Source organism: Lampetra fluviatilis, chromosome 4, assembly GCF_964198595.1.
Source record: "Lampetra fluviatilis chromosome 4, kcLamFluv1.1, whole genome shotgun sequence".
NCBI lineage: Eukaryota > Metazoa > Chordata > Hyperoartia > Petromyzontiformes > Petromyzontidae > Lampetra > Lampetra fluviatilis.
Window position 1 is genome coordinate 8274847 of NC_136278.1, and position 15478 is coordinate 8290324.

At 47.9% G+C, this 15478-nt stretch overlaps 1 protein-coding gene across 3 annotated transcripts in view; it reads left to right on the top strand.

Moving 5' to 3' along the window:
- The window catches only part of LOXL4 (lysyl oxidase like 4), a 74628-nt gene that overhangs the window by 17855 nt on the left and 41295 nt on the right, over nucleotides 1–15478 (top strand). For all 3 annotated transcript variants that reach the window (XM_078855506.1, XM_078855503.1, XM_078855505.1), the window contains exon 4: nucleotides 13049–13266. In XM_078855506.1, the coding sequence (XP_078711632.1) occupies nucleotides 13049–13266 (218 nt within the window). The remainder of the gene's footprint in view (nucleotides 1–13048; nucleotides 13267–15478) is intronic.

Here is a 15478-nt window from a genome sequence, read left to right on the forward strand (position 1 = left end):
TCAACAGAAAAGCCTTGGTTGCTGTAGCGGAGAAAGTGCGTGGAGGCGAGTGGAGTGAGACCAGAGGGGGGAGGGTTTATGTGAGCGTTCAGAAATTCAGAACCTATTGGGGAAGCAGCATTCCGCAGTTTTGGTTCATTGCAGTGTGCAGCTGTGGCCAGGCCACTGAATTCAACAAGGCCAACCCTCTACGCATTTAGCACCAGAGACCACAATAACAAAAATAATAATTTACAGCCGTTTGCCCAGTCCGCTGATGGATGATGCCTCCCCCATACCGTATCGGCCGTGGGCGCTGTTTAACCATACTTCACCACGTTGGTCAATGCGGGTTGGTGAAGGGAGGTGCCCACGACTGCTTCAGTTATCACACGCCACTGATGTTAGCGGTGGCCGGGAATCGAGCTCAGGTTCGTGGGTCCATAGCGTGGTGCACTAACCCTCTGCATCTACCACTGCACTACCACGGAGCCATTGCTGTTAAAACAAAATCTGCCAATTTGTCTCCAATTAACAAACGAGGATGTGATTCCGCGGAGGACACAGAAGTGCGAACCTGGAGCGCGAAACCATTCAAATCTAAAGGCACCCGCCTCTACAGCCACCCTCCTAAATCTCCCACTCTGCCCATTCTCTCCATTTTTCTCGTTGAGTGGCCCTGACGCTGGCACCGAGAGCTCTGGCAATTCGCCTGGTGTCATGTGGGTGTCGGAGTTTCCCCGTCGGATTTAGACTCTGGGCTTTGATGATGTCACTTAACTCGATCCTAAATAAACAGCCTCCATGTGTTTGAGATTCCGTGCGCGCACTGCTGTGAGGCCTCCGCTACAGCCCGTGTGCGTTTTTTTTTCACCAAGAATATTCTGCAAAGGTCAAAGGTGCCACGCGCAAATTCCACGGCAGCCATCAATCGCTAATGCCCGGTGGAACGCTGACACTGTCTCCAGCCTGGGGGACGGCGGTGCGGAGGTCTTCAGCGAAGGGTAGCAGACTGTGTTTGTACAAACGCAACTTTCCCCATTGGGATTGGCAGTGAGTTCCAGAGATCTAATCTGTAATCTGAAGGGCGGGAAGGTGGGTTGCGGGGGGGGGTAGGGGGTGGAAGGTTGGGGGGAGGAAGGGAATATTTGTTTAGATTTGGGGAAGCAGCGTTCAGTCCGACGTGCACTGAGAAAGTCCACGGTGGGGGTGTTCCTGCAGCGGCAGAAGCGGAAAGGGAGAGAAGCTGAAATGTGAATGCGCGAATTGTAGGCCCGTCTGTGCCGGGGGAGTATCCGCCAGGAGATGCACTGTTCTGTCATCTGAAGTCTGCTGGAAATACCGCAAATAATCAATTCCAGTGGGATTATTGCGCTCATGCGCAATGTGTAACCAGGTAGACGTTTTTCTGGTGTTGCTCTTGGGCTTTTTTAAGATGACAGTGCCTTGTTACAATTGTTTTTTGTAACGAGTCCGATGACCACACTGTACAATGTGGAGTCGGGGTAGCATGCCAGTGCAGTGGTTTGCGCTCCACTGCACCACAAACCCCCAGTGACCTGAGGTCGATTTCCGCCCTCGGCTACCGTCACTGGCCCTGGGCCGCTACCCCGTTCAGCAACCTGCACTAACCAGCGTGGAGAAGTATGGCCAAACGAATCCCACACCTGACACGGCACGGAAAAGTCTTCATCTATTCGTGGATTGGCAAATGGGCTGTACATTCTAAAAGAAAGATGGGCATGCTGTGTGGATGCATAATGCTATTTGCTGGATGCAAAAGTTCATAATTGATTTCTGCTTGTAGGCGCTTGGGTAGGTGCTCACCGCCTGTCCAGTGGTTAGAATTCCACATTCCAATGGCTGCAAATTATATATTAAAAAACGCTGGATGTACCAGTGCTCGCGTGCGTTCGATGCTGCTCAGGGACACGGAGTGGTGGGTGTCTCACCTTATAAGAGGACACTGCTATAGGCACGCCAGTATACTGGTATCCCTATCAGATCGCTCGGCAGCCCCTCATGAATGAATGGAGACCTGGCTGGGAAGTGATAAGGCAGCTGTGTGACCCATCGTGAACGGTGAAACTGAATCCCTGTGGAAGAAAAAAAAACATATTTGAAAAATATGAATAATGTAGCTGCACGGAGTGAATGTTGTGCCGGCTGAGTGACGCTATGGCGCAGTGAGCCAATCGCAGTTGGATGGCTGGGAGTTCAAATCCCAGTCAGAGGTCAACTGAAGCCCATCATACTTCTGGAGTTGACAAATTGGGTGCCCCTATGTGGAAAGAAAGATGCTAGACGCCTGCAAGGTTTAGAGATGCGGGTGCATGCGGCGTCGAATGGAGAAAGTCAGTTGCACCGAAAGACAGAGCATTGAGGAAGTTCTAAAGTGGAGTAAGGGAAAGAGAAGTCTGCCTGAAGCAACTCAGAGAAGGCAACATCTTGCAATTGGGAGCACTGTGCTCGGGGAAGGTTTGCTGAAGGAAGCTCAGGACGGAAGCATGTGGGAGAAGAGAGAAGCAGTATAAGAAGCAAGATACATGCTCGATGAGTTTAAGAAAGAGCCGCTGAGTTATAACACGACGTGAAGGATGAAGGAAACTTGAACTAAAAACGTTGCCATTAGGCACAGACCTCAAGAGGAAGATGTGGAAAAGTCAACAGTGATTGTCCAACGTACTGGCCTCTGCCAGAGGAATATGACATTGCCATTAGTTGCTCAAGCCCATCATCAGAGATGAGCTCTGCCAAACTGTTATTGGAGTTCAGGGCCATGCTGGATTTTCTCAATGAGTATGGTGCACGTTGCCAGGGCCATTAATGGATTTGTGGAGTCCCAGAGATAAAATGTCAGACGGACTCCTCAGAGGCCCTTGCAACCTTTGTTGAGGCCCCCTCCTGATCTGAGCCCCAGAGAAAACTTCCCCACCTTGTGCCCCCGTCTTTACAAACTGCCCCACCTTGTACCCCCGTCTTACAAACTGCCCCACCTTGCGCCCCCGTCTTTACAAACTGCCCCACTTTGTGCCCCCGTCTTTACAAACTGCCCCACCTTGTACCCCCGTCTCTACGGCCCTGCGTATTGTCGCATAGATGCGCAATTGGGAATGGCAACAGATGTCGGCTGTTTATAGTCGGTGTCCTTTTCGCAAATAATACGTCAGGCCTCCGGAAGTCAGGCTTCCATTGCTTTGGCTCAGCCAAACGCGCCATGGAACAGCTTTAAATGTTACCATTTAGTTACTTGTTTTCAATTGCGCTACTGGCATCCTATTACGGGCCACAGAATCAATTCAGAGATCTCATGGAACTCTGTTATCTGTGTATCCGTGAACGGCTGTGGAAGAGGCTTTTTTTCTCGCAGACTTATCCCGAAAATCCCTTCCAGTTCCCCTTTTTGTCCTGAACACAGCCGGCACTGACTACGAGTTTGTTTGTCACGTGACAGTCAAATCAATATTTGAAAATGACACATCTTGTAATTTTGCTAAATTAAGTGCAAGACTGCATTTGATATGATGGAGCGGGTAATCTTGTTCAGACTTTGGTGACTGGGGATAAGACCGTCAATTCACTATGCCGGAGAACCAGATCTAACCACGGATGCCTGACACCTGTATTCCCATTCAGGATCTCAACGCAGCCAGTTCAAGGCTCTGAACCTAGAGCCACGTGGCCACCTGTAATGTGTAACTTTAAAGCCCAGTGACCTTTTGTGTTCCCATTCGCCATTCATCGTACAGGCACCGTACATTTATTGTATAAGCACCGAGATAGTTATCTCCCCCCCCCCCTGCCTCATTGGCTCCTCCCTGCCTAGCACCCTATATAAAAAAACACGTGTCTCTGAATAGCTCTCTTCACACGCTACAGCAATTTTACTGGAGCGGTTACACCTGATGACGGAGGGTTGTGTTGCTTCCGAAACGTCGTGATTTAATTTATTTGAATTTTCTACCTACGTGACTTTACCGAAAAAAACAAAGAGTATGAATCCTTGCAGTCACGAAAACTTCTAATCTAGAATTAACTGTGACCTTTTCTACGTGCTCAGATTATTTGCATATCTTGATGCATTGTGCCTCTACCCTATTATGTATTATCCTGACTGCCGCAGTGGTGGAAGATCAGTGCAAAACAACTCTAACAGTGCCACATGACAGGAAACAGCTTCACCCATCGTGACCAATATTGGCAAGATTTATATTACGCAGATGCCATGCGGTGCCGTCTAAAATAACTTTTTTAAAGACACAAACAACTCTGCCTCTTATTATTCATTCCCACAAATGAAGGATAATGGGAGAATAATTGTCAAGACATTTGTAGCATAGTGTTGTGGGTCCAATATACTATGTGTGGTATTTCCGGCTGGAAACAATAAACGGTTTGGTTTATTATTTGCTAAAAACCCCAAAACTCTTGATTTTTTGAAATATCCATAATTTATAGTATCCACGATTGTTAAAACCTGCAGCAGAAAGAAAAAAGATAAAAAGCACAGATCATATTTGATGCATTCTGTGGTGCAACGCTTTGCAATGGCAAAGCACATGTTGCTAAAGAAACATGGCAGGGAAAGCAGAGGCCCAGGTTTGCCAAAAGTTAGCCACGTGGAAGCAAACTGGGCCAAGTGGACTTCAAAACCATCGGAGTCTGTCCTGCATTAACGACAACCAGTGGCATCCATTCAGCCACGTTCAGAGCACATGATGTGAGATTTATTTTTTGTATACAACATGTGGCGCAGTATTTATCGTAGCTATGAAGCAGAGCAAATAAAAAAAAATATTGTTAGGCCGTTGTATACAAAATGTCCAAAACGTATCATTAGACATGTATATATATTTTTTAAAGACTGATAACATTGAAGAATAATAGTTTCATAAGGTGACCAGGTGGCTAATTAGTCAGAGCGATGAGCTGACAGCACTACGATCATCAGGTTGAATATGGGTTTCGACCGCCTGCGATTAAATCGGATTCTTAAGTGTAGGAAGTAGATTGTGTCAGCTTGGTCATCAATGACTGCACACACACATATGCCCGTCGTATTAAATGTTACACAGAAGGTGGCTCTAAGTTTCAGCTCTGAGAGTAAAAAATATCAGTTTCACTGTCGTGCGACAAATATCACTTTGTAGAAGGATAGGCGAGAAAGCTGGCCCCGAGTGTGGCTATGATGTCACTTGAAGATATTTCAGAAGGAGTTCTGTAACATCTGCTTCCGTAGAATATTCTGCTCTGTGAGAATTCACAATAGTTTTTTTCATATCATTAGATAATTCCACTCTAACAATGGAGATAGATCATGGGACCTCCTTTGCCTGTACTAAAATTTGAGAATAGGTTTTCTCCTTTTTTTTGGCAACAAAACAGGTGTTAAGATGTTAAAATACCAAACTGAAACCTTTTACAAGGAATCATGTTCGCATTAACCACAATACTTGTGGTCAGAATGCAAACAAAAAACATACTCTGATAATATATGTCTTTGAAACTGATTGGTCCACACCAGAGACAGCTTTCTTTCGAGCCTAGTCTCAAACGGTGTTAGATCAGAGGACCAGAGGACGCCAAAAGGCAAAAAGGCCTTTTGTCGGTTTTGCTGCCTTGCCCAATCTCGATCAATCAGACATATAATGAATGAAGCAGTTACTTATTTGTATTTCAATCTTGATTGGAAGCTTTCGTGACTGCAGGAATCCATACTCCTTGGTTCGTTCGGTAAAGTCACGTAGGTAGAAATAAAATAAAATAAAACAAATCACGACGTTTCGATCGCAACACAAGCGGTGACTTTACCGAAAGAACCAAAGAGTATTTATAGTTCGTGACTTGCTTAGCATTTTCTCTATTTTGCACTCCGATAATTTTTTGTTTGGTGTTGTAACTCGCTGACCCGCCCATATTGGACATCTGTGAAAAAGATCTTCATAGCTCATCGGATTCATGTAGCTTAGATAAAGATTGTGATTGCTTCCCGATGTTCCTTTTGCAAAGCGCTCTTGAGCCTGTTTGTTGCGTCAAGCCAGGTAGGAAGACCGTGCCAGTGACCAACACCGATCTAAACAAGCCACGTTTCTAACACAAATTCAAACCAATTAATTAAAAATTTAATTCTTAAATAAGGCGCTTTCCTGTGAAACACAAAGCATGGTACATTAGCTTACTTTTGTCTAAGTCATAAAATAAATTGCTTATTTGCTCAAGTAAAATGGTTTTGGACTTTATTCCAAAGACAGGGATTTTTTTAATAATTAGGAGGTAATGTAGGCTTAAACGACACACAGCTGCGCACTTAATTTGTTCAAATATTTACGATTATGAAAACCCTTTTGTTTTCATAATGAAAACCCTTCTATTTCAAAATCGGGGCTGGCACTGTCTCTTAAAACGTTTTTTTCTGAAAAAATGTTTCTTGACATTAAGAGTCCTGCTGAAATCTGCTTGTGGATAAGAACAAAAGCCCATCAATAACGTCTCACGATTCCACGCGACTATTCGCAAGACCAGACCATGGTGGAGCCCAATATATATTTTATTTTCCCCACTGCAAATTCCAAGCGCCTTCCACGCAGTAGCCTCTCCACGCCAGCTTTAAACTCCAAAGGCGCAGAGGAATTAAATAAATAGTGCAACATTCCCCGACTGGCTGACGGCGAGCTGCCTAGCGTCACGGGCCGTCGTTTCTCCTTCCCGAGCTTGCTGTTTTGGCTTCCGTCTGCAGCGCTATGCAGGTCGTCACAAGGCAGGTGCAGGACACCATGCAGGTGCCCTTTTCACCTCGTCACGTGCCATTGTAGGACACTTTACACGACTTGTACGTCCGCTCAGGTTTAGCATTTTACCGTAAGCTATATATTTTTGAATGGCCATTTAACAATGCGTAGATTCATCTTCTTGGTTCTTTCGGTAAAGTCACGTAGAAGGGAAATAAAAAAATAATAAAAATAAAACGTAATAAAATAATTGTTTTATTTTCATTTTATAATAATAAAAATAAAACATAATTTAATAATTATGTTTTATTTTTATTATTTTATTACTTCCCTTCTACGTGACTTTACCGAAAGAACCAAGAAGATGAATCCCTGCAGTCACGAAAGCTTTAAATCGAAAATAATGCATAGATTAATCAATTAAAATAAATTCTTATATGCAAGATACATGCATTGAGTTGCGTGTCTGTGTGAGATACCATTTCTGTTTTTTTTACTTATCCAAGCAATATAGGATGATATGCAAAAGTTATATAGCAGGATATGGAGTGAACAAAATAATACAAATGAAACAAAAATGATGCAAATAAGAATAGATCCTTGAATCGTATTGTGATCCCAAATTGTTCCATTTGCATGTTCGTGGCTTATTTACTTATGCAAGGTTGCTTTGAGATGTCGTGGCATTTAAGCACTCAAACATACTAAACCTTATTCATCTTTTCATCCGGATATAGAATAATACATAATGTGATGCCCTTTATAAATCCACTGCTGGATAAAGGATTCCCCATGCTGTGTTGGTCACCGGGGTTGTTTGACCATACTTCACCACGCTGGTCAGTGCTGGTTAGTGAAGGGGGCATCAAGGGACCCGTTGAGATGTCACGTGAGCCATGGCTGGGACTCAAACTCAGGTTGCCAGGTCCATGGTGCAATGCACCACTGTGCCACCATTGAGAGTGTTCAACTGCTGCTACTGTATGCCGTTACACATACTACACTTTTGTTGAGTCAATTCACATTTTTGAAACTGAGACCTTAAAAGTATGCACACGCTCACAAACAACACTTTCTTTTTCATTATAGCCTCCCCCATTAATGCAGTTACTACAGCGGTGATCCGAATGAGTAACTCACACCCACCATGGGAATGTGGAATTTCCGACAATGCCTTTTAACAGCAGATGAACGCTGCCGTGTAGTCATTTGAGATATGAAGCACTTTACTTTTTTTTTTACTGTATTTTTATTACTATCCTAATCTTGGGCAGTTGCATCGTGTGGCTTGCATCGTGTGGCCCTGGTGTCAATAATTAAATAGGGGCCCCTGTCCAATTTTCCCCGCTCTTCATAGTTCAGGGTTTGAGCCCCTTTGGCTAGTGTGCCCTGGTGCAGTTGCACTGCCTGCACACTTGCTAGCTACCCCACTGACCATGGCGAAGGAGCAGAGGTGTCGTGGTTTGCGTCCTGCGCTATAAACCCAACGGAATAAGTCTGATTCCCGGTCATGGCCAACATCGGTGGCGAGTGATATTTGAGCTTCCCCTTTCACTAACTACTGGACATCTACGAAAATGAGCTTCATAGCTCATCGGATTCCTCCAGTATAAATATTCTCGTTGTGAACCCGCACTGACCGGCATGATGAAGTATGGTCAAACAACCGCCGTGACCAACACGGCATGTGGAAACCTTCACCCAGGAGTGAATTGACAACGGACTGTTAATTATTGTGGCTATTTTGACCCATGTTTCTTTCGATTAACACGTTCCTTCTGAGTGGGCAGGTAGGAACTTGGTTGGACAGCGCATTCGTGCACGACAGACACATATGCACGACAGACAGACAAATAATCCCTGGTGGGCAGTGTGGAACCTGTTGTTCCTACCTGTAAAAAGAAGCCTTAAATGTTTAGTTGGAAAACAAATTATTCAGTGGCTTGCTCTGAAATCTTTGTTGAACTTATGAACACATATTTAACATTAGAAAGTCATATGAACATAAATAGTGCAATATATATTGTGACATCCGGTAATGAAACCCAGAGGCTCCCAGTTACCGGATGAATGTGTTCCATAAATAGGAATAAAATCAGGGCTTGCATTTCACTCTCTTGATGGACTATACAACTACTCTGTCTTATTCCTAGAGATGTTAATCACGTGATTTTTGTAAAATATATACAGTCTATTTATATGTGTGTGTGTGTATAGGGCTGGTCTGTGACGATACTTTGACATGTGGATTGAAGTTTGCTTATCTTGACACGCGGCCAGTTTGCCAGTCTTGGCCTTTGAGCGAATGCAATTACCACTTAAGCCAGCTGCGTGAGAGTTATGCAAGCAGAATTATGAAATAAAATAAATTCCGACCCCGTTTCCACAAAGGCGACCCGCTGGTGCGCGTTAAATAAATTTTCAAACGCCGCCCCGGACTGTGGTTTGCTTGATTCAGAAGTAAACGCCACTGGTTGTGTGGAGTCGGCGTTCGGCATAACCACACAGCCGCGGGAAATGAGACGCCTCGCCCGATTCGCGTTTCAGACCCCTTAACAGCAGACGCTCTGCCGTGCGAGACTTTTCCATCTTAAATTGGGGCCCCCCTTTATTTTCCGAATTGTACAAAAATATATAAACACGCGGAAACGAGGTCACACGTCCCTTCACTGTCGTTGCTCGTTTCTATCAAAGCAGTGTCGGTCAATCAAATCTCGCGAGCCTATGTGATTTTTTTATTATTTTATTTTTATTAATTTTAATTTTCTACCTACGTGACTTTACCGAAAAAACTAAGAGTATGAATCCTTGCAGTCACGAAAACTTCAAATCTAGAATTAGTCCCCGTGTCTGTACGCGTCGCGATTGACAGTCGGGAGAAAGCAGCCGTGCAGTTCCCTCTGCAGCCTGAAACAAGTGGAAAAGTGTTTTTACTGCGCAGTTGCTCTGTTTCAGGATACCGTGTTCAAATTCAACGACAATTTTGACTCAGCTCATGGCGTTTTAGGTTATGTCTTTGGAAGGCTACAATGTATGTATTTATCACTACAATTTTAGCATTGTTTTGCATGGCTATTTGCCAGAGGTGTGGACTCGAGTCATGTGACTTGGACTCGAGTCAGACTCGAGTCATGAATTTGATGACTTGCGACTCGACTTGGACTTGCATAACAATGACTTTGTCCCACCTATGAGATGTGGACTCGAGTCATGTGACTTGGACTCGAGTCAGACTCGAGTCATGAATTTGATGACTTGCGACTCGACTTGGACTTGCATAACAATGACTTTGTCCCACCTCTGCTATTTGCTCCATTCGTTCTATGTACATCATTCGCCCCGTAATTTTTCTGTCCTAAAATGTTCCCCTTCAGCTCACCTAAACCTTTGTCAAAATCACCCAGAACACAACCCGATATTGTCAGATCTCAGAAGCTAAGCAGGTGGGAGCCTGGAAATTGCTTGGAACAGGCGACTAGCAATCAGAACATAGGTGTTATAGGCTGTTGCGGTGCTATCTTTTCAGAGGAGACCAGTCCAGCAAAAGCCATGAGTGTACAGTACTATTGTCCAAATATTCCACGCTGCCCACCTTCACCAACCCGCGCTGACCAGCGTGGTGAAGTATGGTTAAATAACCCCCACGAGCCGCATAGTGTGGGGGAGCCTCTCATCCAGCAGTGGATTGACAAAGGGGCTGTTCATGTACATGCCACCTAATATACCCTCGCGGTAAATTACACCGGTTAGAGTTCATGAATGCTGGAGTTTCATTGCACTCCTGAGTCGTAAAACAAAATTGTGAACATTTATGGGAAGGCCAGAGATACAATCTTCCAATGTCTCACTCATGCAGTGACTGCAGAGAACATTCCCTGGCGGCTGGCGGGGGTTTGGAGGATGGATATATCAGCTGTGAACCACGCAGACAACCAAAGAAAAAGCCCGCTTACCCCTGGGATATGTCTGGCAAAGTCTCCCATTAATCACTCCGGGACTGTCACGGGGCTTTGCTGCTGACACTGATGCTGAGCGGCGACACGTTGTCAGTTGAAATTGTGCACGGCATGTTCCATATATCCTTGAGGTTATTGTCGTGGCAGTGAAGAGTTGGCGTACTGGTTAGCGCACTCGGCCATCAAAGCGGTGACCTCAATGTGATTCCCGGCCAGAGCGAGTGATATCCGAATCATTCTAGATTTTAAGTTTTCGTGACTGCAAGGATCCACACTCTTTGGTTCTTTCGGTAAAGTCACGTAGGTAGAAAAAGAAAAATAAGAATAAATAAATAAGTCATATATATTTTTTTCTTATTTTTTTTTATCTACGTGACTTTACCGAAAGAACCAAAGAGTAAGATATCCGAATCAGTTCTCGACAACACCATCACTAACCCACGCTGACCAGCATGGCGAAGTGTAGTCAAACAACCCCAATGACTGACACGGTTGGCTACGTACGGTGCGAAAGAAGTTCAACATACATACATAGGGCATGACAAGTTCTTCATCCAGCAGTGGATTGATGAGCTGTGCGCAACGTTGCATTCGGTAAAGGGGCAGCAGGCCTGCAAATCCTTGCTCACTCCTCTCATGGCAGAAGGGCCTCCGCTCGAGGGAGCTCCCGAGACAGCTCTCTCTGGAGGGTATTTTTGGCCTACTCATCCACACTGACCAGATATCTTGGGAGCGATGGGAGTACCCACACTTTACCCCACCACCCACAACCTGCCAACCGACTCCCAGCAGCGTGCACATGTAGATTAACTTCCCCATTGGTTCAACCGCCACGCAGGGGGATCGAACGAGCGACCTCTGGAGTTCAAGTCCAGTTGGTAACCATCACACCAGAGGTCGCAATCGGGTACCCGATACCCGTGCCCTACCCGATACCCGGCTACCCGTACCCAGTCGGGTACGGGTACCCGTTTGCTACCCTGGTGCGGCCGGGTACGGGTACGGGTAGGCCGTGAGTCACTGGTGAGTAACTGTTTGTCACTCATTTCCCAACGTCTTGTCTCTTCCCACAATGAAAGTTCCTAGAATCAACCCACCCCAGAGGTCGCAATCGGGTACCCGTACCCTACCCGATACCCGTACCCTACCCGATACCCGGCCGGGTACGGGTAGCCGGGTATCGGGTAGGGTACGGGTACCTATTTGCGACCCTGGTGCGGCCGGGTACGGGTACGGGTAAGGAATCAAAACCCGTTTGCGACCTCTGCATCACACCGAGGTGCAACCCGAATACCATTCCGTGTTCCAATCCACGAAGTTATCGTCGCCCGGTGGGTGTGCGCACGATCGGTTTTTATTCTTCGCCCGTTTGCGGTTCTGTGGCTTCTTGGGCAGGAAGCTTCTGTGGGTCCACGGGGTTTCCTCCCGGGACATCTGAGTTGTGGTGAAATCGAAGGCTGTGAAATCTAATCGTGAAATTGGAGACGGACTTTTTTTGCTCCTTGATTTATACTTCATGGCCAAAATGTGTTCATATTTACCAGACCGTCAAACAGTGACCTCTTCACAGTCGCTTGCTTTTGTATCTGTTTACAAATGTAGGTTGCTTGTTAAAATAGCTGCTTAAAACAAACACATAGAGAACCTCAAATTATATAGCAATTTTTTTGCAATTTAAAAAGTGTCCATTCGTTTGTCCAAAGTGGCTACAGTTTTATTCCATCCAGCCTACAGCTATGCGCAGAGAGAAGTAGTTTTCAAACTTTCCATTTGTCAAGCGCGTTCGGGCGTGGAACGATCAAATTACTCATTCGATTAAACGTATCTCCCCCGGCTCGCGATGCACGCATTGAGCCAAACGCACACATCGTGAATAGGAGCCGCAACGTGCCGGGAGCTTCTTCATGAACAACAGAGTCGACAACGACGCCGGGCACCGCGCGGCACAACTGAAAAAAAACCGCATCAGGGAGTCGCGCAGCACGACTGCCAAACCCAACGCAAATTGAATTGCCCATGTGGCGAGATGTTAACTACCTCATCTAGTATACAGGAGGTCGTGGGTTCGATCCCGACCCTGACGCCTGCTGCATATTTGGAGCTTGCATGTTCTCCCCGTGGTCGTGTGGATTTTTTTCCAGGTCCTCCGGTTTTTCCCTCCACATTTAGAGTAACCGGATGCTCAAATGTCCACAAGATAAGCCACTTTGGTGAGCCATCATTTGTGATAGCCGGGCTGCTTCTAGAAGAGAGCTACATAGCTCAGTGGGCCTTACCTGGGAAAAAACTAAAAAATAGTTTAATCGCTCATCGCCGTGTGACCTGCCCCTCTTTCCCAAACCCTCTTTCCTCCTCCTCCTCGCCGTCGCCGTCGTCCCGTGGCAGATGCTGCCGGGCGAGCGGCTCTTCACGGAGGTGCGCCTCAAGCCCGTGCTGAGGAACGGGGCGAAGCGCGTGCCGGTCACCGAGGGCGTGGTGGAGGTGAAGCACGGCGGGCGCTGGAGCCGCGTGTGCGACGCCGGCTGGGCCGAGGAGGAGGCGCGCGTCGTGTGCGGCATGCTGGGCTTCCCGAGCCACCGCGGATTCGACGCGCAACCCTACCGGTGAGGCAATGCTGGCGACGCGGGCGGTGCGGCAGGTGTGGGTGGCGCGGGTGCCGTGGGTATCGCGGGTGGGGTGGGTGGGGTGGGTGGCGTGGGTGGTACGGGTGGCATGGATGGCGTGAGTGGCATGGGTGGGGTGGGTGGGATGGGTGGTGTGGGTGGTGTGGGTGGTGTGGGTGGTGTGAGCGGTGTGGGTGATACGGGTGGCATAGATGGCGTGAATGGCATGGGTGGGGTGGGTGGGATGGGTGGTGTGGGTGGTGTGGGTGGTGTGGGTGGTGTGAGCGGTGTGGGTGATACGGGTGGCATAGATGGCGTGAATGGCATGGGTGGGGTGGGTGGGGTGGGTGGGGTGGGTGGTGTGGGTGGTACGGGTGGGGTGGGTGGCGTGAATGGCATGGGTGGGGTGGGTGGGATGGGTGGTGTGGGTGGTGTGAGCGGTGTGGGTGATACGGGTGGCATAGATGGCGTGAATGGCATGGGTGGGGTGGGTGGGGTGGGTGGGGTGGGTGGTGTGGGTGGAACGGGTGGGGTGGGTGGCGTGAATGGCATGGGTGGGGTGGGTGGGATGGGTGGGGTGGGTGGTGTGAGCGGTGTGGGTGATACGGGTGGCATAGATGGCGTGAATGGCATGGGTGGGGTGGGTGGGGTGGGTGGGGTGGGTGGTGTGGGTGGTACGGGTGGGGTGGGTGGCGTGAATGGCATGGGTGGGGTGGGTGGGATGGGTGGGGTGGGTGGTGTGAGCGGTGTGGGTGATACGGGTGGCATAGATGGCGTGAATGGCATGGGTTGGGTGGGTGGGATGGGTGGGGTGGGCGGTGCGGGCTACGACAGCGCAGGGGGAGAGCGGTGATGCAACCGATCGGTGTCCACCCGTGCCAGCGGCCGCCCTGGTTAATCCCGCGAGTGGAATGACCATAGATTTACGCGGTCAGCTTCACAGTGGACGCCGCAACGTTATTCGCGGATGCTATGTGTGTTGCGGCGTCACGGTCCAAATGTACAAAATTTTATAAACTGTTGTTTACTGCTTTGAGGAAAAACCAAAGAGCAACATCACCTTCTGCTCGCAGACTAACGCTCAGTTGCAGTCCGGTACTGCATACACCTTGTGTTGCACAGGGACAGCTGCCATTGGCGGTCCCCTTGGCTAAACCGTAGCAGGGCACTGAAATGGTGAAGATGTGAGACACGTAAACGCTCGAGTCGATACCGGCATCCAGATCGTATGTACGGAATTAGCGCAAAGCACGCGTCAGTGTTGCATTGTAGGCCACGTCAAAAAAAAAAAATGCGAAAATTGAAGATATGCAATTCCCCACGCGGACGGCCCTTTGTCGACCCAATCGGCAAACTCGGCGAGGCGTACGGTTCGCGCTGTGGAGTCACGTGCCGCTCGGTCGTGAGGCGTTTACGACGCCGTTGACCCGAGCCCACGCCGGCCACCGCTCCTGGGACAAAGAGCGGTCCTGAAGAGGGCCGTGTGGGTGGTCGAGGTCACGGTCAATTGAACGTCGAGGTCGCGTAGCTCCGCAGTGGTACGGGACGCTGCAGCTTTGCCTTGCGTTTTGCGCAAGTGCAGGCATGGCCCGTGTTTGTTCAACAACTGAAATGGTCGACACTTATCCCAGAGTTTGGCTGCTTGATCACACGCTGTTATGATTTGAGGGACTAAAAAATGTTTATTCAAATTCTAACGGACTTCCGTCTGCTTATTTTATGCTGGAGATTCATGAGTAGAGTGCTGCTGTTAGGGCGCTTGACTCAGACTCGAAAGGGCACGAGGAAGACATGAGTCAGTGGGTCAGGAGTAAACTCAGCCTGTCGTCTTTCCCGGAGTCGATAAACAGCAGCTTTCATGCGGAAGGACTGAATACCTGCATAGGAATGTAGAGTTTCTATCACTGGCCGAGGGATGTCACTCGAGGTGAGCACGAAGCCCGGTGCTCGTTCGAGCACAGAAGTAGTCTGACGCGACAGCACAGCTGGGATCGTTCTGGTAATACAACTGAAAAACTAAATAAGTCTGACATATTTGCGTCACAATCCCTATCCACCATTCTCAAAACTTACGCCCACCCCTTATAACACATACACCCACACACAGAACATAAAGGTCCCCCGAATAAACATTAACGAGCACCTACTAAGGCCGGAACAGTAGCGGTGTGGCCACAACCAAGCCTGCCTTTACCTGATGTTCACACTCTGC